This window comes from Ahaetulla prasina, chromosome 3 (assembly GCF_028640845.1).
Source record: "Ahaetulla prasina isolate Xishuangbanna chromosome 3, ASM2864084v1, whole genome shotgun sequence".
Lineage (NCBI taxonomy): Eukaryota > Metazoa > Chordata > Lepidosauria > Squamata > Colubridae > Ahaetulla > Ahaetulla prasina.
This window is the reverse complement of record NC_080541.1, coordinates 42,023,701-42,049,771: the sequence shown is the minus strand read 5'-3', so window position 1 is coordinate 42,049,771 and position 26,071 is coordinate 42,023,701. Positions and strand designations below refer to the sequence as shown.

General features: G+C 38.2%; 1 protein-coding gene across 1 annotated transcript in view; it reads right to left on the bottom strand.

The window, feature by feature from the left end:
• STAU2 (staufen double-stranded RNA binding protein 2) overlaps nucleotides 1-26,071 on the bottom strand; it is a 159,650-nt gene that overhangs the window by 104,945 nt on the left and 28,634 nt on the right. Inside the window, 2 exon segments of the mRNA XM_058175177.1 lie at nucleotides 2,608-2,740; nucleotides 22,485-22,687. Of these exon segments, the coding sequence (XP_058031160.1) occupies nucleotides 2,624-2,740; nucleotides 22,485-22,687 (320 nt within the window). The 3' untranslated portion in view covers nucleotides 2,608-2,623.

The following is a 26,071-nucleotide window of genomic DNA, read 5'->3' as shown; positions in this document are numbered from 1 at the left end:
TTGGCAGGGACTCTTCACACCTAAGCTGTGAAAGTGCTCACAAACTCTGCAATATACTTCCAAATGTAAACAAACAACAAAGCTCCAAATAATGCTGTTTGGAGAAAAGCTTGGATCCAGCATACATGATGTGAGCAGGGCCCTAATGATGACCCTCCTGTTTTAGAGATCCTGGTGCTAGGGATATATCCTAAAGTGTGCTTTGCTTCCTCCCTTTCTGCTTCTATTGGATTACCTTATTCTCTTAGTGGGGCTTGTGATATGTTACATCTGCCACATTTGCTGTTGCTTTTCTTCTGTAATAAAAATTCTGCTTTCCTTGCCAGAAGAATACATCTGGTTTATAGGAAATTTTGTGGAGATTAGCTTGAAAGTTGGAGGGGGGGGGGGAGGAAATACCCTTCCTCTGGCAGCTTGCCTTCTGATTTGTGTGGCCAAATTGGGGAAAAGACAAGGGGAAAACCTCATGGAGGAGCTCATGATGAACAGAGGAAGAGTAGAATGTGTGATGGTCTGAAGATAAAAAAGTCAGCCAGAGTGAGAGACTTGTGGGCTTTTGTATAGATTACAGCCTTTTATCAGTTCTTCCATTTGTACTTCCTTCTGTATCTACTGCTGCCTGCCTGAAAATATTGTTTTAGTGCAAAAACTCATGTGCTGCCACAGCCATAAGCAAAGAGATGTGATTTGGTCATGGAAACATTGCCCTGAGATAGATATATTTTTAAAGATAAAGTCTTCCAGGAATCTAATACCAACTATTCATAGAATATAATTTTTGGCATACATAATTCTCAGTATTTAAATATTTGTGCCAATAAATTTTGTAAGATGGAGAGTGAGAATATATGTACTTTTTCTTCCTCTGCATTCAGATCAAAAACTATTGATAAAATATTTTAATTAAATATTGATATGAAAATGTCTGGATTGTTTCCATTGCAGAGCTGAATAAGCTGTCAGACCAAAAGCTAGATTTTGGGCTTTGAATAAAAAATTGGCTACTTTTCAAAAGCTGGAATGAGACAGAACAGATACTAGAACAGTAGGACTCTACAAGGACAGCCTGACCTGCTTCAAAGCAGAACTCTTAGTTGGGAAAACTGCCCACTATGCTTTGGTCTTGGCTTAGTTCATTCCAACCAATCTCTTATTCTTGAAACCCATAGTCTACCCTTTCATAATCTAGCATGGGAAAAAACATAAAGGAATGGTTATAGTGCTGTTTCTTATCAGGTTATGATGACATTTTCAGAGATGTTAGAATATTTTACATAGATAAATCATGCTCAAATGTCACAGAAACTGTTGCAATTTCTGCATTGAACAACAGTAAAGCTACATGCCTTTAATATTTTTTAATGATTATAACTTTATTTTGAAAAACAATGACATTTGCAGAACAAACAGAACTATCTGTGATAAATTATTGGAAGACAGTCCTAGAAGATTTTGTCTAGGGCGCTGCTGATTAACAAGGGTAAAGAGTATGAAAAAAGATATAGTCCTTAGGTTAGTAAACAAGATGGTTATGAAACAACTTCTCAGGGGTAGCTTGAATAAACTTTCTAAAGTTCTTTCAAATCTATTTCTCCCAAAATATTAGTGGCACAAACCAATGGTAGCAAGAGTCACTTGTATTTTGCCACTGATTTTTATAGTACCTGAACTTTTATAGTCCTTGACTTACAACCATTCATTTAGTGACCATTCAGAGTTACAAATGGCACTGCAAAAGTGACATGATCAATCCTTGCACTTACAACTCTTGTTCCTATAGTCACATGTTCAAATTTGGGCCTTCAGCAACAGATACAGGGGTCAAATGATCACCATTTGCAATTGATTCTGAACAAATTAGCATTATCCATAATTTTGTTGAAATGATTATTTTGATTAAAATATTAAAATGATTGCATTTTTAAATGATTATTACTTTATTTGCATTATTGAATCTTATTATATCATATATATCTTTTACTTAATTTTTTTACATAGCTGATGTAAAAATGGATGAATACAAATGTTTCACTAACTTTTTGATTCTGGATAGCAAACATTTTGACCATTTCATCCCCTAGCTGATAAATATACATAAGAACATAAAATGTGCATGATACAAAAGAATACAATTACTATTAAATATTATTTATGTACACATAGGAGGTGAGATGCTTTGAAAATAAGGACACCAGATTGTTCAATGAGAACAATTGAGTGATTTATGCTTCTACCATCTCTTTTCCCCCAGTAGTCAACCAGATGGTTTGGACAAGGCCATACACAAACAGAAGGCAATAACCATAGAGGTACTCTTCAACTTATAACCACAATTGGGGCCAACATTTTGATTGCTAAGCAATGCAGTCATTAAATGAATCCTCCACATGACTGGATTGATTTTATAGCCATTTTAGTGTGTTGTTTAAGGAAATTATCAGGTCATTAAGTGAATTCAACTTCCCCAATTTATTTTGCTTGTCAGAAGCTGGCTGGGAAGATCACAAATAACTGTACCAGCAATTGGACTAAGTATATTTAGAAAACAAATATTGAAGAAGCATGAGGCAATGGCATTTCTCTTCTTGTACCTGAACAAACCCTTACCGTTTCTGGCTGTTCTTTAAGTAGAGGAAGAGGCTTTATAGCCAAGCTGTAATAACATAGCTTCAGATGCATTCCGTTTTGCTATTTTCTTCTTGGGTCCTGTTCCAATTGTAATTTCATGTCCCACTTTAACCTAGTAAAATGAATAAAAAATAACATTGCATCACTGGTTTTTAAGACAACATAATAATACTCTAGTCATTCAATTAGTGTTGCTGAACTACAAGGCAACTTATACCTGAGGAATTTTTTGCTTTGGTCTTGTGCAAAGACCAAAGTTCTCATTACGTTATGTAGCTCCAGAGTAATTTTAAGCTAGTCACTTTGTCTTAGCCTAATCTAATTATGGTTGCAAGGAATATTTTCCATATATGATACCTACATTCTTAGATAAAAGAGATAACATAATAATAACAATGATAATCATATAGTTTTAATCATGGTTCAAATAATAAGTTATGATCAACCTCAAATCAGAAGGAAGGTAGGGAACTCATATAGAAGTGGAAAAGTGACAGATAAGATGAGTGACATTATATACCTAAGTATGAAAGCAACTCTTGATATTTGTACAGGTGGCAATTGGTTCCCAGATTGCCATTACTAAACTATGCATTAATAAAGCATATCATCACAATATACAATCTATTTGTTGATAGAAATAGATTCTGAAAGAGATTTAATAAAGGATTGTATGATAAAATGGGCACAGAATATTCAAGAACCAATAATGTTGGAAACATGGGAAAAAATTTGGGTTAGAAATGTTAAATTTACGCAAGCGCAGAATTTAAGGGAAAATTTTTATAAGATGTTTTATAGATGGCATTTAGATCCTAAGAAATTATCATGTATGTATCCAGATATGCAAGCGAAATGTTGGAGATGTAATTGTGATGATGCTACATATTTTCATGTATGGTGGACTTGTAAGAAAATTAAGTCTTTCTGGATAAGAATCTGGTGGATTATGCAGAATGTTCTGAAGAAGAAGATAAAGTTCCTACCGCAATTTTTCCTTTTGGGAATAACAACGGACTGTACAGTGATTGAGACTAAGTTGATTTTGAACTTAATAACAGCAGCAAGACTGTTGATTGGACAATATTGGAAGAAAAAAGAATTACCCACAATAGAAGAATGGATATTGAAAGTTTCCAATTTGGCTGAGATGGCTAAAATTTCAGCCTTCTTGAAAGACAGTACTCAAGAAAAATATTTAAATGAATGGAAGAACTGGATTGATTATATTCAAAATAGATATCAGATTAAGAAATTTCGGATTGCCTTTGAATGAAGGATGTTGTTTTTGATTTTAATGGAAGAAGTCAGGTTATGTGGGAGAGAAGGATTATAATTGTGTTAGATTTTAAAAATTTAATGTATGACTGTTTGTTTAATGAACTATACCTTGTGTTTGCTCCGGGAAGTCGGGGGGGGGAGGGGGTTTTGGAGGGAGGGGGGAAGGTGGGGGAGGGAGAAAAATTTAATTGTTGTTCTAAAACTTTTTCAATAAAAAAATAAAATAAAAATAAAGCATATCATGTGACTGCATCACTTGGTGATGGTAAGTCCCAGTTGCTGTTGTAATTCCAGGACTGTGCAGGTCATTAAGCAGGAAGAGATGGGAATCCCAAGCAAGGAGTGTCAAGGATTTGCAGCTGCTGAGGAAATGGGGAGTGCTAAGGCAGGCACTATAGAGTGTGGGGGAGTGCTGCAGGCAAGTACTAGGAAGCACAGCTAAGCCAGCAAATGCCATGAGTAGGTACTAGGGAGCGCAAGCAGGCTGGTAGGGACTATGGAGCAGCCCTAGGGAATGCAGGCAGGTGTGTGATTGTGGGTGGACACACACTAGAGTGCAGGAGGGCAGAGATGCACTATACAGGGTGAGTTGGAGAGGAAGCACTACAAAATATGCAATCTCTGTTATGTAGTTCCTTGGGAGAAAAAGTGGGGGAAGTGACCTGCAGAAGTGCCTTGCAACCTTTCCCCTTTGACTTTGCTTGTGGGAAACTGGCAGGGAAGGTTCCAAATGGCAATCCCATGATCACTGGATTATGATCATGTGACTGTGGGGAAACTGCAATGCCCACAATTTCACGAACTGGTTATAAGTCTCCCTAGTTCAGCACCATCACTTTTGAACAGTGGTCGTAAGTTGAAGATTACCTGCAAGTGCCCAGAAACAACTATGTACTTGAAGGTGGATTTCTTATTTTCTATTCAGCCTACATGGTACATCAATGAAATTTTAGAGATAAAAAGTAAAAAAAAAACACCTGATGTTTAAATTCTTGTATTTAACTTATGTCTAAATTCTTTCAGCCTAATATGTCTTGCAGATTTATTATGAGGATTGAATTGAGATAAACACATGGAGGCAACATAATAATAATTATAATCATTGTGATTTTGAATTAATTTAAATTAGATATCTATTCTCAAAAGTATATAAAACTGGTTAAGGCACCAGGCTAGAAGCACAGGGGAGGCTCTGGGTCAGTCAGTCTCTCTCAGCCCAATTTCCCTCACCTCACAGGATTATTGTTATGAGGAAAATAGGAAGAGGTAGTATTGTGTGCTTTTTTCATACTGAGTTATTTATAAAAATAATAAAGGTAGGATATAAATTAGCAAATAAAATATAATCTGTAAGAAAAATAAACTTTTTATGTGACTTTTTAAAAAAAATATTATTATTATTATTTAAATTTATTTTTATTATGATTTTTTTTCATAACAATTGTACATATTCAACAGAGCCATGACATTATTGTATATTTCGGACAATTTCTATATACATTATATACATCTAATCATCAATAGCCTTATATGTATTTATTTATTTGTTTTTTATTTATTTATTTATATTTATATTTATATACCGCCCTATCTCCCTAAGGACTCAGGGCGGTTCACAGGCAGTTAAAACACATATAAATACAGATTAAAAACAACAATTAAAAAACTTATTCTATAGCCTAATTTTTAAAACAATATAAATAATAAAAACCCCTTAAAACCAATTTTTTAAAATCTAATCCAGTCCCGCGCAGATGAATAGGTGTGTTTTAAGCTCGCGACGAAAGGTTCGGAGGTCCGGAAGTTGACGAAGTCCTGGAGGGAGTTCGTTCCAGAGGGTGGGAGCCCCCACAGAGAAGGCCCTTCCCCTGGGTGTCGCCAGACGGCACTGCCTAGCTGACGGCACCCTGAGGAGTCCCTCTGTGAGAGCGCACGGTCGGTGAGAGGTATTTGGTAGCAGTAGGCGGTCCCGTAAATAGCCCGGCCCTATGCCATGGAGCGCTTTAAAGATTGTCACCAGCACCTTGAAGCGCACCCGGAAGGCCACAGGTAGCCAGTGCAGTCTGCACAGGATAGGTGTCACACGGGAGCCACGAGGAGCTCCCTCTATCACCCGCGCAGCCGCATTCTGGACTAACTGAAGCCTCCGGATGCCCCTCAAGGGGAGCCCCATGTAGAGAGCATTGCAGTAATCCAGGCGAGACGTCACGAGGGCGTGAGTGACCGTGCATAAGGCATCCCGGTCTAGAAAGGGGCGCAACTGGCGCACCAGGCGAACCTGGTGGAAAGCTCTCCTGGAGATGGCCGTCAAATGGTCTTCAAAAGACAGCCGTTCATCCAGGAGAACGCCCAAGTTGCGCACCCTCTCCATCGGGGCCAGTGACTCGCCCCCAACAGTCAGCCGAGGACTCAGCTGACTGTACCGGGATGCCGGCATCCACAGCCACTCTGTCTTGGGAGGATTGGGCTTGGGCCTGTTTCTCCCCATCCAGACCCGTACGGCTTCCAAACACCGGGGCAGCACTTGATAGCTCCATTGGGGTGGCCCGGTGTGGAAAAGTACAGCTGGGTGTCATCAGCGTACAGCTGGTACCTCACACCGAAGCCACTGATGATCTCACCCAGCGGCTTCATATAGATGTTGAACAGAAGGGGCGAGAGAATCGACCCCTGCGGCACCCCACAAGTGAGGCGCCTCGGGGCCGACCTCTGCCCCCCTGTCAACACCGTCTGCGGCCGGTCGGAGAGATAGGAGGAGAACCACCGATAAACGGTGCCTCCCACTCCCAATCCCTCCAACCGGCGCAGCAGGATACCATGGTCGATGGTATCGAAAGCCGCTGAGAGGTCTAATAGGACCAGGACAGAGGAGCAACCCCTATCCCTGGCCCTCCAGAGATCATCCACCAACGCGACCAAAGCCGTCTCCGTGCTGTAACCGGGCCGGAAACCGGACTGGAACGGGTCTAGATAGACAGTTTCATCCAGGTGTAGGGGAAACTGATATGCCACCATACTCTCAACAACCTTCGCCGCGAAGCGAAGGTTGGAGACCGACGATAATTACCTAAAACAGCGGGTCAGGAGGCTTCTTGAGGAGGGCCTCACCACCGCCTCTTTCAAGGCGGCGGAAGACTCCTCCAACAAGGAGGCACTCGTAATCGCCTGGAGCCAGCCTCGTGTCACCTCCTGAGTGGCCAGCACCAGCCAGGAGGGGCACGGGTCCAGTAAACACGTGGTGGCATTCAGCCTGCCAACAACCTGTCCATGTCCTCGGAGCCACAGGGTCAAACTCATCCCAGAAAATATCACCAAGACCACCCTCAGACGCCTCATCTGAATCACCGCAAGTTTGGTCTAAACCGTCTCGAAGCTGAACGATTTTATCGTATAGATAACCGTTAAACTCCTCAGCACGTCCCTGCAACGGGTCATCCCGCTCCCCCTGGTGAAGGAGGGAACGGGTCACCCGAAACAGGGCGGCTGGGCGGTTATCTGCCGACGCAATGAGGGAGGAGGCGTAGCAACGCCTCGCTTCCTTCAGTGCCACTAGGTAGGTCCTAGTATAGGACCTAACTAGTGTCCGATCAGCCTCTAAACGGCTAGACCTCCAGGAGCTCTCTAGGCGTCTTCTCCGGCATTTCATCCCCCTCAGCTCCTCGGAGAACCAAGGAGCCGGTTGGGATCTGCGCCAGGTCAGAGGCCGCAGAGGCACGACACGGTCTAAAGCCCCAGCCGGAGCCCGCTGCCACGCTGGGGCTAGTTCCTCTGCCGTGCCGTGAGCCAGACCTCAGGAAGTGGCCCAAGCTCCGTCCGGAACCTCTCCGGGTCCATCAGGCGCCTGGGACGGGACCAGCGGGGTTGAGTGGCGGTCAGAAAGTCCAGGCGAAGGAGAGAGTGATCTGACCATGACAAAGGTTCTATGACTACATCTCTCAAATCCAGATCCTTCAACCACTGACCAGAGATAAAAATCAGGTCCAGTGTGCCACCCCCAGTGTGAGTGGGGCCATCCACTACTTGAGTCAGGTCCAAGGCCGTCATGGAAGCCATGAACTCCCGAGCCACTGTCGATGACAAGCCGGCAGATGGCAAGTTAAAGTCCCCCATGACTAAAAGTCTGGGGTCTCCACTGCCACCCCGCAAGCACCTCCAGGAGCTCGGGCAGGGCAGCTGTCACGCAGCAAGGAGCCAGGTACGTGACCAGCAAGCCCATCTGACACCTATGACCCCATCTCACAAAGAGGGATTCACACCGCAATCTGAGGTACAGTGGTCTCCTCGGCTCTAGACTCTCTTTAATAGCAACCGCCACCCCCACCCCTACCCTGGGCCTCGGCTGATGGAATGCACGGAAACCCGTGGGCACATTTCGACCAGGGCACGCCCCTTCAGTGCCCAACCAGGTCTCCGTAACGCCTATAAGATCCGCGCCCCTGAATAAGATCGTATATTAGGGGGCCTTATTGGCCACGGACCGTGCGTTGCATAACATGAGACGAAGGCCCAGGCTCTGAGGGTCTTGACCATCCGGGAACGGAAAAGTCAGAGGATCGGGCACGCGATCGCTTGCAGACATCGAACGCGTGACCCCTAGACCGATACGATCCCCTTCCGCCATATCTGCCCCTCCCACTTACCGTGCAAATGGAACCACCTCACAAAAGGAACACATTCCCCCATAACCTCCGAACCCACTAAATAATCGCCACGAGCACGCGAGACTGGTTTCTCCCGACGGGCTACCCCCAACACCCGCCCTAACCCTCCCACCCCTTAAAAATGCCCTATCTAAAAAACCCCAAAGGCTCTTCCTCTTCGCATGCCACCTCTGTGGGTCCCAAGACCCGTCATTGAGGCCGGCCTTAGGTAAGGTAACAGGCTGTTCCCACGAGGCGGGGGCACCTCGCAGGCGCAAGAGTTCGGATCTAGAATAGCACATGCAATAAAACAATAAAAGTCAGCAGAAAATAGATTGTCCCGGACTAACAGAGATGTTAACAGAGATGTTCTCCTGAGGTAGGTCTCTAATCTATTTTGTTTTCTATTTCTACTGATTGTCCATGTGTACCAATTTTCCCAGAGCGCATAGTATTCTGAATCTTCTTTTTCTTGTAGTTCTATGGTAAGCCTGTCCATTTCTGCGCAATCATATACTTTTTGGATAATCAGACTCTCTGGTGGTATGTTACTAAGTTTCCAATATTGCGCGAACACAATCCTTGCCGCTGTTAGAATGTGCAAAATCAAGTATCTTGTTTTTTTATCAAATTTTGTCTTAAATATTCCCAAGAGAAATGTTTCTGGATTCAGTCCAATTTGGCATTTTGTTATATCCTGTAACCATCCCTGTATCTTAATCCAGTACTTTTTCACTTTGGGGCACGTCCACCAGACATGAAAGAAGGAACCTTGATGTTGATTACATTTCCAGCACTTTGGACTTAGATTCGGGTACATTTTGGCCAACCTATCTGGCGCTAGGTGCCAGCGGTAAAGCATTTTATATTGATTTTCTTTGTAAGCAGTAGATTTGGTTAATTTTAAATTTTTATTCCAAATTAATTCCCAATTATCTAAATCTATATTGTGCCCTATATTTTTTGCACATGCAATCAACAGTTCTTTCACCACCTCTTCCATTCTATCAAACTCTAGTAGGTATTTATATAATTTAGATATTAATTTTCCTTCTGGGCCTATCAATAATTTGTCTAGTTGATTTGGTTCCAATCAATTCCAAATTCTTCCATGTCTTATATATCTGGATTGCAATTGTAAATAAGGCCACCAATCTACCGATATTCCCTGTTCCTTTAATGTCTGAATATTTTTAAGTTTTTCCTGTTTGTCTAGTATTTCCGAATATCTTGGCATCTTACTTATGTCTAGTGTATTGGGGTGGATCATCACCTCCGTATTGGATAGCCAGCCAGGAATTTTCGTATAGTGTTTTTTCCTTATGTCTTGCCAATTCCGTACCAATGCGTCTCTTATTCTATGTCTGCAAAAATTTGAATGTGTCTTACTAAAAAAATTTTTTTTAATGTTTATTAATTGGATAATATCCAAATTCAGTCATGCTTGGAGTATGTAGACAAAAAAAGAGAGTTCTAATTACTTATTATTGATAATTTCAAGTTTAATGTAATGTAATGTAACTAAGTCTCTCAGTTCTATGGAAAATACAGTATTTTCTTGCAATATATGAAATACAGTAACAAAAAAGTAAAATGTAATTAAAAAGTTAAAATGAATCATTTTTTTAAAAAATAATTCTAATCAGCTCAAGTCTTCCATCCTTCCGAGGTCAGCAAAATGAGGACTCAGATTGTTGAGGGCAATATGCTGACATTATACATACAAGAGAGTGCTGTAAAGCACTATAGAACAGTATATAAGTCTAAATGTTAAATGCTGTTGCTAAAAAAATTAAATGTCCTAAAATTAAATTATAACCAAATGAACAGAATTATGAGCTGCCAAAGAATAATCCCCCCTGAATTCAGTAGGTCATACTTGCTAACAGACATGTTTATGATTGCACTGTAAATAAAATAACATTTAAAACAAATAGTGAAGTGAAAATTCAGTGCCTGATGCATGGACTGCTATTTCTCAGACTTGTAGAGCTGATTTAAGTATTATTATAACCTCTATCGAGGATTAAAGGTCTGACTACAAAGAAAGAGTTTTCTGAAATTAACTTTGGGAACAAAACTTCAACTAATGTCATCAGAGGTTTTCTTCTGTTTATCTAACAGTCAGCATAAGTAATTGGATCCATTTCATCACATCTAAGCTTGTTCTTTGTGTGACAGATAAAAATGAACATATTATCTCCATATATTTTACTTCCACATTCAATTAAAACAAATGAAAGCAAGGTTTAAGTACTTTATACAAAAGTCATTTTGCTTTGATAAGTTTTTGAAGACAGTAATAAATCTACCAAGACTTGTTTCTGTCAGATATCACATGATTTTAGTGTGAATATTTTGAAAACAGTCTTATATGTCTCAAGCCATAAAGTTTATTTATAACTACTAAAAGCAATCAAACTAGAAACAATAGTGTCCAACAACATTAAATCATGTTAATTCTTCTTGACTTTCATGGGAGCAATTAAAACCCATGCTTAATTCCCTGACTGAAATCAACAGGACGTGAAAGTATTCAACACTGATTGGATTATATCCCTAGGCCCAACAAGAGATTTGTTTAATACTTGCAACAGCTAGCTATGTTAACTTGTTTTTCTTTAAATAATTATAAGACTAGGACCCCTTACTGGGAAATGAAGTCTATCTCTTCAACCCCCTTACTGTGATCAAAATGGGAACCTTCCCTTTACACAACAGGCTCTAGAATCCTTTCTGTGGATTGTTTTTCTGCTGTGTGCCACACAGAATCGCTTTTAGCGAGATGGGCAGCTACATAAATTTGATTATAATTTGATTATTGCAAATAATCAAAGAATTATAAATCAATAAATTTAGAATATGATTCATGTTATATAAAGTACTCAAGCTGTACAAAAAGTTTATGTTGTATGTTACTAAGCACTGTCTAATGGTAAAACTTTAATTTTAGCCTTTCTATTCAAATTTGTAAATCTCGCTTTTAAAATAATTATATACCTGGCTATTTATACAGATTTAACATTTTAAGCATTTTTAAGTTTTGTTTGGGGGGGAAAAATCCCAAGAACAGTGTTGAACCATCGAATAAACGAAGCCCATGTAGAAAATGTTAAAAATAACAAAACAAGTAAGTCAAATACAATTAAACAAACAACTTAAATGTTTAGAACATGAATATAAACACAGAGATGTTTTCAAAGTTGATTAATTATATGTGTCTGAGAAGAAACTGTTGACTTAGGGGTCATGCTGGAGCTTTTGAAGCTTTCTCTGTGAATCCCCAGAACTAACTTTAAAATTCATACTGATGGGGCTTCTTTTTCCCATTAGAGAAGTGTATAGATAAAAGTGTACATACTTAATATTACAGGAATTTCATTATTAGAAGGCAGACAAAGGAAAAGAATGTGCTATTAAATCTCAATGAGTAGAGTATTTGCAGTGGAGAAAATTAAGATCTTCCTGTTATTTGAAATGAAAAACAATAGATAGATTTTCTGCATGATCTGTCCTAACATGATCTGACAGGTTTTCCAAGGGTCTACTCATCACCACCATAACTGAGTCCATCCACCTTGTTACTGTCATTCTCTTGCTCCTTTTCCTTCTACCTTTCTAAGTATTAAAAGCCTTTTCCAGAGAGCTGGGTCTTTGCATAATGTGTTGGAAGTAGGATAATTTGAGCCTGGTCATTTGTGCCTCAAATAAGAATTCTGGATGGATTTTTTGGATGATCCATTTATTTATTTTTCTTGGCTACCTGTTCAATTTTATTTCATATACACACACATGCATAACACATATACGTCGTATATGTTGGGGAGGAACATAAGGAGAATTTTTAGATTTTTATATCTTTATTTCTCAGTGAATTTCTGTGATCTGCTATTTTAGGAATTCTTCTAAAACATGCTATACTGATGAATACACTGAGTGAGACAGGAAGCTAAGAATCTTTTTTAAATGGACTGTAGGAAAAAACAATAAAGAAGTTAAAATGCAAATAGCATTTAACAAGATGTAAAGCTAAAATGTTAGAGATGAAGTGATTAAACTGAAGTGAAATGGAAGTACCCATTATCATAGTTTAGCAGTCACCATGACTGACTTAGCTATATATCAGTATATAACATAGTTTTAGAATAGAAAAACTTTAGAGCTCCTACAATGATAAATCAAGGACAAAAGTTTCTGATCTGAAAAGAGAAACTGCATAAACCCATTGGGGGGGGGCGTCTTACAAATGCAATACACATCAAACTAATATTTCTAAATGATTTCTGTATCAACTTTCTTAACTCATAGGAACTTTTCTGCCTCACATCAAGATAAGTAAGTTTCTTGATTCTAAATCCTCCTCCATTATTTATATTAGGGGTGGATTCTAAATTTTTTACTACTGGTTCGGAGAACTAGTCCTTAAGTTACTACCTATTCGGTAGAACTGAGCAGAACCAGTAGGAACCCATCATTGATTTATATACACTATGTTTTAAATGGTACAAACAATTTACCAGCAAATCTACAATCCTGCTTTATTTCATCTGGCTGCTTCATACCTTGCAACAATACTGTATGATAGGTAAATTTTACTACTGGTTCGGAGAACTAGTCCCTTAAGTTACTACCTATTCGGTAGAACTGAGCAGAACCAGTAGGAACCCATCATTGATTTATATACACTATGTTTTAAATGGTACAAACAATTTACCAGCAAATCTACAATCCTGCTTTATTTCATCTGGCTGCTTCATACCTTGCAACAATACTGTATGATAGGTAAATTTTACTAGATTATTTTTGCAGGCAAAAAGGAGAAGGGTCAGAGTCATTAGCTTTCCTAATATTACACAACTAAATAGAATAAGAAGTTAGGGCTGACACACATCACTCCTCCTCTAAACAATCTATATAAAGGATCCCTCATGATAAATTAAAATTTTCCCTCAGATTCTGTGCCTGCGTGAATTTAACATTTCTAACCCAAATTCTTTCCCACGTTTCCAATAATATTGGCTCCTGAAAATTTTGTGCCCACTTTATCATACAGTCCTTTACCAAGTCCCTTTCAGAATCTATTTCAAGTAACACATTATACAATCTCTTTATGTGCTCCTGAGACTGATTTCTAATTTGCTTTACCAAATTTCCCTCGTTCTGCTCTATACCAATTTTCTGATCTCCCTTCCATCTAGCATGTAATTGCTCATATTGAAACCAAGTATAATTTTTCCCTTCCTCTCTTAATACTTGCAGAGATTTTAACTGCAAATTACCTCTTTCAGTATACAAAAGATCTTTATATGTAATCATTTCCTGCTTCTGTTCTATGTTTATATTTTCTACTGTATGTCTAGGACATGCCCATATAGGAACCTTATAATTTAGTTTATAAGAGTATTTTTTCCAAACACGCAGAAGGGCATTTCTTAGCACATGATTTTTAAAGGCCTTATCCACCTTTTTGTCATAAATTAAATATGCATGCCATCCATATAACAAATCATAACCTTCTATATTCAAAATTCTGTCCTCTGTTAAATTAAACCAATCACTTATTGCAGAGAGAGCAGCTGCTTCATAATATAATTTAAAATTAGGCATTTTTAAACCTCCCCTTTCCCGAGAATCTTGAATTATTTTCATTTTAACCCTAGCTTTTTTACCTTCCCATATAAATTTGTTAATTCCCTTCTGCCATTCCTCAAGATTCTTATCTTTCTTAATTATTGGTATCATCTGAAAGAGGAATAAAAATCTAGGTAAAACATTCATTTTAATAGCAGCAATTCTCCCAGCAAAGATAATTGCAATTTTTCCAAACAATCAACTCCTTCTGAACTTTTGCCATAAAACCTCATAGTTATTCTTATACAATTTCACATTTGATGACGTAATATAAACCCTAAATACTTAACCTTCTTTACAATTTCAAATCCTGTTACTTCCTCTAGTTTTTCTTTCTGTTGTCTGGCCGCTATTTTAGGAATTCTTCTAAAACATGCTATACTGATGAATACACTGAGTGAGACAGGAAGCTAAGAATCTTTTTTAAATGGACTGTAGGAAAAAACAATAAAGAAGTTAAAATGCAAATAGCATTTAACAAGATGTAAAGCTAAAATGTTAAAGATGAAGTGATTAAACTGAAGTGAAAGGGAAGTACCCATTATCATAGTTTAGCAGTCACCATGATTGACTTAGCTATATATCAGTATATAACATAGTTTTAGAATAGAAAAACCTTAGAGCTCCTACAATGATAAATCAAGGACAAAAGTTTCTGATCTGAAAAGAGAAACTGCATAAACCCATTGGGGGGGGGCGTCTTACAAATGCAATACACATCAAACTAATATTTCTAAATGATTTCTGTATCAACTTTCTTAACTCATAGGAACTTTTCTGCCTCACATCAAGATAAGTAAGTTTCTTGATTCTAAATCCTCCTCCATTATTTATATTAGGGGTGGATTCTAAATTTTTTACTACTGGTTCTGTGGGTATGGCTAGGTGGGGGGGGAGAAAACTGCGTGGGCATGGCCAACTTGACGTCACTCACGCACTCAGTCACATGACCCCACACAAAAAGCCACGGCCACCGAAACAGTGCCGAAAATTTTTGGGACTTTTTGACACTTTTTTTTTGATACTCCAGCCCCATATCCAGGGCAGTGGGGTAGCAGTGGTCACCTCGGTGAAATTTAACAACCATGAGCCATGCTTTCCTCCAAGTCTCATCCGAAAAGCTCTGTGCAGAGAAAACCTCCTGTTTCCCTCTGCCTCCCACAGCGCTTAGAGGAAAGCACGGCTCATGGCTGTTAAATTTCGCTGTGCTGTGGCAAACACTTTCCCATAAAGAGTAGCAAAGGAGAGAAACAGCCGCTGACCTGGAGAACACATGGACTGGAGCAGCTCTGTGCTCTCTACTGGCTGTTTCTTCCCCTTCGCTCGTCCAGCACAGCGAAATGTAGCAGCCATGAGTTGCGCTTTCCTCCAAGTCAAATCCGGAAAGTTCTGGCTGGGGAGGGGTGCCTCCGTCTGCCGGCTCAGGGCAGTGGACTCAGCAGCCCAGACAAGCCGAGGAACTGCGGGGAGCCTCTGCGCCATTTTCAGGCACCCAGCTTACTGGGCTGCCCCAGTCCCTGTCAAAGCTCCAACGGCGGCGGCTTCAGGAGATGCTGGCAGCACGGAGGTGCAGGTGAAGGCTGGGAGGGCGGTTCAACATGTGGAGGGCTGAGTCCGCTCCCTTCGCCTCCCCACACTTGTTTACCCATCCCAGAGAGCTCGGGCTACAGGGAGGACCTGGCCGCCTTCCTCGCCGGCATCGCTCCTGAGAGAAATCTTCCGTCCTCGGCTGTTGCGAAGAAACAGCAGCTCCAGGTGCACCATGACTGCTTCATTCTCTTTGAGAGCAGCTTTGCAAAGCTGCTCTCAAGGAGAATGAAGTGGGCATGGCGCACCCGGAGCTGCAGCTTCTTCGCAACAGCCGATGACGCTTGGAGCTCCAAGCTGCGGGGATGGGGGGGTTGCAATGTCTGCAGCTTTGAGGGGGCTCCTTCCCTCAGTGGTTCATTTTTTTTTTACCTCTTCTAGGCAGCTATGCCTACTTTCTCCTTAAAGGCTGCTCCGAGCCTTTTGATCTTTCTCAAGCATGGAGAAAAGTGACCCTGTGAAGGAACCAAGCCTGCTGCTGAACTTGGAAGCCAACAGGCTTCTTTTCCACCCAGCTGCTGATGCAGGGTGCCAAAAAGACCTCCAATCGCTACCACCATCTTTGCACATGCGCAGCTTTCTTCTCACAGGCGGAAGGACTTTTTGGCACCCTGTGGTCAGGTGGCTGAGAAGCTTCTTTGCCAGCCAGCCGCTTCCCAGCTCTGGTCAGCTTACCATCCGATGGATGCGTCGGGTGGATGAGCAAGCAACGACCAGGGGACTGGTTTTGGGGTGTGGCCAGGCTGTCCTTACTACTGGTTCGGAGAACTAGTCCCTTAAGTTACTACCTATTCGGTAGAACTGAGCAGAACCAGTAGGAACCCATCATTGATTTATATACACTATGTTTTAAATGGTACAAACAATTTACCAGCAAATCTACAATCCTGCTTTATTTCATCTGGCTGCTTCATACCTTGCAACAATAGAATAGAATAGAATAGAATAGAATTTTATTGGCCAAGTGTGATTGGACACACAAGGAATTTGTCTTGGTGCATATGCTCTCAGTGTACATAAAAGAAAAGATACGTTCATCAAGGTACAACATTTACAACACAATTGATGATCAATATATCAATATAAATCATAAGGATTGCCAGCAACAAGTTATAGTCATACAGTCATAAGTGGAAAGAGATTGGTGATGGGAACTATGAAACGATTAATAGTAGTGCAGATTCAGTAAATAGTCTGACAGTGTTGAGGGAATTATTTGTTTAGCAGAATGATGGCCTTCGGGAAAAAACTGTTCTTGTGTCTAGTTGTTCTGGTGTGCAGTGCTCTATAGCGTTTTGAGGTAGGAGTTGAAACAGTTTATGTCCAGGATGCGAGGGATCTGCAAATATTTTCACGGCTCTCTTCTTGATTCGTGCAGTATACAGGTCCTCAATGGAAGGCAAGTTGGTAGCAATTATTTTTTCTGCAGTTCTAATTATCCTCTGAAGTCTGTGTTTTTCTTGTTGGGTTGCAGATACCGTATGATAGGTAAATTTTACTAGATTATTTTTGCAGGCAAAAAGGAGAAGGGTCAGAGTCATTAGCTTTCCTAATATTACACAACTAAATAGAATAAGAAGTTAGGGCTGACACACATCACTCCTCCTCTAAACAATTTATATAAAGGATCCCTCATGATAAATTAAAAATAAAAAATGATTAGTCATACAGCTAGTTATCAATACTGATAGTACATAATTGTATGCTAAGTATAATATGCAAGAGAAAGTAGAACACATATTTGTAAAATAGTAGAGAAGAATCTACAGGTGACTCAAAATAAATAAAGTGCAGCACTAATATAGAAATCAGATTTCAGCAGTGATTTGTATAGCGGTACAACAGATAAGATAAAGTTGTTGAATTTAAGCAACTCAGTTATCCAAAATGTTCATTTGGGCATATGTTACATCATTAAATAATAAATCACTATAGAATAAAAACTGCATTGAAGGATAGAGAGACACACAAAAACAAAATAGAAAGCAAAAAATTTAAGTAAAATGGATTATCTTAGCAGAGTACATTAATTAGAAAGTGATTTTTTAGATGATGAATAAGATTACATTACCATCAAATTTATGGACAATCTACCCATTAATTCTAGTGAAAGTAAATAAGCTTTAATTCACATCCCATGGATTGATGTTTTGTTGTTCAGGAACAGTTTGTAAAGTGAGTAATTATAATGAAAGAAATCAATTCTGAAAGAAGTTGCTTCGCATCTGTGTTGCTGTTTATGTCTTAACAAGATGTAAGGAAGCGTCACTTAAGGTTGAAGAGTTTTAACTGCTTCGCTCCACTATTATTTTCTTCCTGACTCCTAAACAGACTTCAATAAAATAACATAAGAGGGAATATGTACAAAACCAATTACTTAGCTAGCTGGGAGGCTGAGAGTGGCTTTTATGATGAAGACCCAGTGATAATGTTTCACAAATTATACAGAGAATGGCATGTGGCTGACTTACACACCTGAGTTTGATCAGATTTAATGCAGATAAAACTAAATTTACTCCTTTTCCCCATTTTCAAAAGGAATTTCAGATGAATACACAAATTAGGGCCAGCCCCGCAGAACCAAAGCTCATGAAGTGGCAATAAATCTACTGCCACCAGAAATAAACACTCCATTTAGAAAACTTGAGCTCACAGGAATTTAGGAGGTTTAGAAAAAAGTTACATTAAAGCACAGGAAAGCACACCAATATTCAGTAAAAGGAAATAAATCCCACATCTTTGATAGATAAGCAGGTTACAATTCAATGTGTACTTATAGATGTAATAATTATAAGGCAACTATGAAACTCCAATTGAATTTTTCAGATTTGAAGAGTTGTAACAAACAGCTTCTTGTAATAATTTTTTAAAGGATAATACCATTTACAAATGTTGGCATTGCCAGTTTTTTTTTTAAAAAATCAAAAATAAAACATATCTTAGGACTTCCGCTTGGCTCCACCTTTCTCGCTGGGTGCTAATTTATGGCACTCCGCGCTGGATATTGTAAAAGCGGTGTAAATAGCTTTCGAACAGCTGTTCCCGACTTAATTTTCCCTCTCTGGTTGAGAGAGCAGGGGAAAGAGCAGGGGGGAGAAAGGTAGATTCCCTTAGGGGCTTTGTTTTTCTTATGCAAAGTCCTGGAAGGTCGAGTCCCTTCGAATCCCTCCCATCTCCATTATCCAGCGCGTCTCTTGCAACAGCAGGAAAAGAGGAAGGTGTCCAAGTTCTGCTAACAATTGATTTCTTTTTGTGGATTTATAAGCAGGCGGAAGAAGCATGAGTGAATAATTACTGGTTTGCAAGTATTGTTGATTTCCTGACTTCCTCCTCTTTTTAAAGAGAGAAAAATTATTCTTTTTTTTCCCCTTCTCTTAAAATGGCATTTTAGACTAATAGACCAGCCTTGCTGTGAAATCAAAACTGAATGGAGACATCATTTTATTGTGTTGGATTCTGGTTTGTTGGATTATATTACGTTATTTAAGTATTTCATAAGGGGATTTTCAGCAAGAACTTTGTTATGAAGGTTCTTTCAGAAGAATGGATTTGTGACTTTATACAGGATTACACAGAAAGAATGTATTTAATTACTCAAAAATACGAACTGAAACAGGACTTAAATGCAATGGATGAAGATATGATCGTGAATAAACAAGTTGATGTAAAGAAGTTTCCTTTAAATAGTTTGGATGAAATGTCAGAATTTGTGCTACAGGAGGCTGTCTCCCGAACTGAAACAACTTATAGGTTTAATGTTTATCAAGAATTCCCTCTTTGGATTGATGGAATATATGGTAGTATTTTGTGGATTTTTGAACGTAAGGATTTATTGTGACTGACTTTTCAAAAGGAGAAATGAAGGAAAGACAGAGATTAATGCATCAAAAAAAATGGCAAGAGACAAAAGTACTATTCTTTGAATTATTAATAGACAAAAATATTATTGTCCCTGAAAGACAATGACGAAGACCTGGAAGAAATGGGTTGATTATATGTTTTATATCTAGTATAAAAGACTAGGTATTTGGATTTATACTGGATTTTGACGAGGATGGACTAAATTTGAATAGCTACTGTAACTCTTGGTATTGAAATTTTATAATGTGTTGTATTGTATCTTGAATAGAATATTTTTGAAAGAGTTTATGTAAGGAAGACCTGGGGGGAAAAATTATATGGTTATAGAAGCTATAAGGGAGATATTTTATGAATTGGATTGGTTTTTTATGTTTTAGTTGGTTTTAAATACTTTAGGATTAATTTGTTTTATTGATTTATATATTTTGTTATTTTTAATTTTTAATTTTCTTATTTTTCATATATATTTTTTTTCTTCTTGAAGGATTTTGGTTGTGTTAGGAGGAAGTCAGAGCTAGAAAGGGAAAATTGGTATAATAGTTTTGGGGGAAAATTTTCTTAGCATATGTTTGTTTTATTTTTAACTATACCTTGTGCTTCATCCGGGAAGTCAGGGGAGGGAGGGTTTAGTGAAGGGAGGGGGGTTGGGGGGAAAAGGGGGGGGATTTTTTTTTTGTAAAACGTTTTGAATAAAAAAAAACATATCTTAATGTTTTATTAAGGGGCTTATTATTTATTATTTATTAATGCTTTATTAAGGGGCATGCATATAAGAGCACAAAAGTGCCTACCATTCCTGTCCTATTGTTCCCTTCATTATATCAAATTGATATAGTTGATGCATATTTTTTACATATATATATATATATTTTCTTCAAAATATGTTGTTTTATCTATGACAATTGTTTGTGTATATGACAAAAAGAAATAAATAAAATAAATAAATAAAATCTGCCTAATCTCAAATAAGGCAGTTGCCTATATATGAGAGACTAGGAACACAAACACATAGCAAGATGGAATTGCTACATGTCCAATAAGAGCAGAGGATTGTTCAATGGTGAGCAAGTTTGTGAGACCTGTTTCAATCATCAGTAGTAGTCTTTAGATCAATACGCAGCCTCCCGTCCAATGAGGACACAGATAAGCATTAGCTGTTGCTTAGAACTAGGGACACAATAGTAAGAATGGTGTCACGGAATGCTTTAATGTTTCATATATTGATAGTTATCTGTTTGGTATAAGTTATTTATTTACACAGTAAGATTATATCCAGAATATAATTTTGGAAGGAAGGAAGGAAGGAAAGAAGGAAGGAAGGAAGGAAGGAAGGAAGGAAGGAAGGAGAAACACTTCAAAGAGAAAGCAATAGGTAGGAAAAGCATTATGGGCCTTTTCCATTGCAACTGCATCAGTGCTTTGCAGTTGTTTAGAAGTGATCTGGGTTCTCAGCCTGCTCCTGAACAAATGAACATCGATTTCCTCAGTTAATTTTGGAGCGGAAGGAATTACATTGGTGGAAGCGTGATGCACAAATGATAAAATATGTGTTTGTTTTTGAATATTGCTTAGCTTTGACTATAAATGTTATTAGCCCATAAGGTCTAACTGGATGCAGCCAGACTCCTTTGTCCCTGTATCAGAGATCTTTAAGACAAAAGTAAAAACAGAACAAACAAAGCTACTCATCATATGGGAGTCATTATGTGAGAACTATTGCCCTTTCATAAAAACTTTCTGATGGCCCAGACTCTCAAGAAAAGCAATGATCTCAATTTATATTAAGAACATGATATAACATATGGTAATCTTTTGAAATGACTATCTTTCTATCTCATACCTTTTCTTAATACGAATGAGATAACGATGCAAAATTTAGCAGTCTATCTTTTCTAAAATGTTTTTTTTTAAATATTTAATTCATATCATACATGTATTAGATATAGGTAGTCCTCACTTACTGACCACCTGTTCAGCAACTGTCTAAAGTTGGAAGGGCACTGAACAAATGGAATATATGATCAGTTTTCAAAGTTCTGGCTGTTGCAGCACTTCCTTAAGCGACATGATTATGATTCAAGTACTTAGCAACCAATTCCTATTTACAACCGTTGCAGCATCCCACAGTCATGTGGCCACCATTTATGACCTTTCCGGTCAGCTTTTCACAAGCAAAGTCAAAGACAGCAAAAGTAAGACCCACCAAGCCTACCTGTGCACCACACTAACCTGTGTCCTCCTTCCTTCAGTCTTCCTGTACTAGCACCAACTTGTGTCTTCCTTCCCTCAACCTACCTCTGGACACATGGATTATGCCCTCCTACCTTCAGTATCCCTCTGCTTGCACTGCCCCATGCCCTCCTTTTCTTGGTCTCTTATCACACTGTGGTACCCCTGTACCCCAATTTGTGTGTGCCTGTGCCAGGCTTGTTAGGGCCTCCCTCGCCCCCCTACGGCACTCCTGCACTCCTTACCTATAACTCTCACTATTTCCCACTGAACAACCAACACATCTTACAACTGGCACATCTTACAATTGCCACCATAAACTGCAGTCCACTTGTATAATCATTGCTATTCTTTGCAATTAAATTGCTTTTTTCCTATCCAGATTAAAGTTGCAGTACAGCTCCGGAAAAGTGGGAATATGGGAATATTCCTTGCCTATTCCTATTACTTGCCATAACCTTTCCCCAGAAATGTTATTTCCTTGTATCTAAATGGTTGCTAGGAGTTAAAAATGACTTTTTGGTCAATGAATATGATATATACAGTATTTCCAGATTAAGTGGAAGATTTCACAGCTATTATACTAGGACATACCAAGTTCTAAGTCATATATGCAAAATTTCTTACTTTTAACATTTTTCTTCTACATTTTTAAAAATGAACTTTTGGCTTTCAAATTATAGGAAGAAGAGAAAGTTTTCGAAGTTCTTGCAGGACTATTATTACAGCATATTTCTTTGACAATTTTTTGCTGTTTCCTTCACCTTAAACTGAGAAATCTCCAATTGATACTTGAGTAACAAAACTCTTCATATATGGGGACTATTTTGCTTTATTTAGTATTTGCCAAGACAAAATCAATAAAATGGTTATAGAACTGAACTTCTAATAAATAAAACTGCATTTACTTGTGCTAAACAGGTTTCATAGCATATTTTCTTTTTCAGATAACAAATTATTATAATTTTTATCATATTTAGTCAGACATATATTCCTATAATTATGATTCAGAGAGCTAGTGAAGTGTGGTATCTAAGAGAAATGGTGTAAAACAGAAAATTTCCATGATTGAACTTCATTTCTACCACAAACTAAGTGTCAAGCAACCAGTGTCTTTCAGACTTATTTTGCACTATGGAGAATAATAATACTGTTTTAATGTATAGAGTTTAATAAGGATGTAAATAATATTATATATCATCCAAAAATACAAAACAATCCTGAATAATAAGCCTGTGTGGAATTTTGTTTTCTTATCATAATATAAAAGTCAACCAATACTTCATAGGCATCTGTAAAAGGAACCAGATAGATAGCACTTTGTGCTAAGCCCCTATATAAACAATAAATTTTACAACTGGTTTGGTAATAATTTTTAAAATAGCTTTTAAAATGTATAAAAAATTGCATGATTATTGCTAGTATAAACAGCATAAGCTTCTAAGACGGATCAATATGACCATTGTGATACACCTCTTGTTTGCATTATAACCACATTGTTATTTCCAAATATTTTTTCCTGTGAAAAATATGGAGAACATGTTGAACATCTAATGCTACAAGAAATACACCAAACATACACATATATGTACAGATATACTTCTACACAATATCAATGTACTTATCACATATTTACCTCTTGAAAAATATTTTGCAGTATGATCCTTTTCTCCACTACAACCTATCAGTTTAACAATCCTTCATTAAGCAAGATAGGAGAGGAACCAGAAGCGTTGTGGACAGACTGGCTGGAAAATAGCAGACTCAACGAGCCTTGCGAAAATCTAGCCAGACAAACAGCTGTCGGGGGTGTGTGTGTCTTCAGACCAGATCCATCTTGTAGGGACGGTGAAGAAGGAGAGGCACCTCGGACGACCAAGAGGAACAGGCAAGTTCCTCGGAAATCGGAGGAAACTCTTTGATCTGGCAACAAGGCAGTGGCCATTACGACTGTCATGAAGCTGGGGCAACCGGACTAAGATTTGAGCAGGAGCAGTGTTTTGGACAGAATATTGGTACCAGGTGAGTGATTGGCTGACTCACAGGTAAAAAATAAGTATTCTAAATTTTTTAAAAGAAGTCCCGGCGAGGAAATAGCAACTAATTGGTGTTGGGGAATGTTAATGGAGGAAAAGAACAAAACGGAAATTAAAGCACTAAAGCCCAGAACGGATTGCACTAAAGCCCAGAACATATTTGGATTGGAAATTGGATTTGGAGATATTAAAATTATTATAAGAAAAAGAAACTCAAAAGAAGATAGTTTCTGAACAAGATTGGACATAATGTTAAAAGGTTTGAACTTTGAAGGAAGAATAAAGAAAAATTCAAAATAGAAAAGCCCTGTAAAGGACATTTTTCAATTGGATTTGAAATTGAATTTTAAACTGGAATTTGGGATATATAAAATTAAGAAGAGAAAGAAGAAACTTGAAAAGCATTTGATAAGTGGATTTAATAGACAAATTGGTTGTTGATTTGAAACTTATGGATTGGAGAGAGAGACATCTGCTGGTGGAAAAAAAGCACTACAACAAACAATTTGAAATCTGGAAAAAATTACAGTGACCTTGAGCTACAAGAGCTGTGAGAAATTTGAAGGAAGATTTGTTTTCTTTTAAGCTGTTTGATCTCAACAACCAAAGGAGGTGGAAACTAACAAAACTGTAAACTGGAGTTAAAAATAAACCAGAACCTCAAAATGTGGCAGGAACTAATTGAAATGGTCAAAATGATGCATGTATCATTTAATCTTGATAGAAAATGAGTAATTGTGTCAGAACATATTTAATTGGATAAAGAGGCTAAGAACGAGAAGCAAGAAAACAGCACTGAAGATAAAGACATTGATGATGAAAAATTAAATGATTACATTGGGAATAACAATAAAAAAAAAGAAGGGATAGGAGGAAACAACCTACAAAAAAGAAACAAACTAAGGGAAGAAAAGGAAAGGGGAAAAGGCTAGAAAAAAATATGTTTAATGATTACACTGGGATTAACAATGGCAGAGATAGAAGATAGGACTAAGCAAGAGAGAAAAGAAAAGGGGAAAGGATTAGGCACAAAAAAGTTAAATGAATACACCGAGATCAACAGTGGGGAAATAAGAAAAGTGAGAGGAGAAAATGGGAGTAGATCAGATGGGAACTTAGGGCAAACTAGACGAGTAAAGGATTTAAAAGTCAAAGGAAGGATATAGAAGAAAAGACATAATAATTATAAAAAGAAAAGAAAGAAAATGAGAGAATGGGATAAAGGAATGAAAATTTTAAAGAGGTGGATTGGACCAAGAGAAAATGGATGGACCAAGAGAAAATGGTTAAAAGGAATAATTAATGGAAAGGAGGAAGGGTAATAGGATATATATCTATAGTAATAACAGAACTGTATTATTATTAATATTTGTGTTTGCAATATGAATTAAATGAATTGTATTAATATCAGTATTGTAAAAATTGAATTATGATATAAATTGTGAAATACAAAAAGAATGGTAGAAGGGTTAATATGACCTTATTATGATGTATTTAGAAGGGGTTAAAATATGAAATTCAAATGAAATTGAAATTGAATAAGAAAAAAAAGAAAATGATTAAGAGATTAAGATAATGTTTGTGTCTGAAAAAGGTGGTATGAAAAACAAATCTGAAGAAATATATTGTTTTTGGTAAAATGGTAAAATGATTAATAGGGAAATAAGAAATGATAAATTGGTCCACCTTAGAAAATAATTGACATTAAGAGATGTGAAATATCAAGCTACAATAAAAAAATAGAAACTAAGGATGAAAATGACTATATTTAAATTAAAGCGATTCAATCAGGGGTGAAATGCTCCCGGTTCGGACCGGATCGCATGATCCGGTAGCGATGGGAGCAGGTAGTTCAGAGACCCAGTAGCAAAAATCCCTGCCCCCCCACCCCACTGCCCATGCCTCACTGTTCCTCTTCTCTGTCCCTGAAGCGCTCGGTGGTGATATAGCTGCAAACGGCCTTAAATGACTGCCGCCGCACTTCAAAGGGCTGCACTACAGCTGATCAGCACTGTAGGCAGCTAGTAAACCGGTGCCTCTATTTTTAAAGAAGGTAGACCGGTGCCTGCCAAAAAAAGGCACTTGGTAGACTGGTGCCTCTCAGTAAAACGCAATTGGTAGACTGGGGCCTCTATTTTTAAAGAAGGTAGACTGGTGCCTCAGTAAAAGGCAACTGGT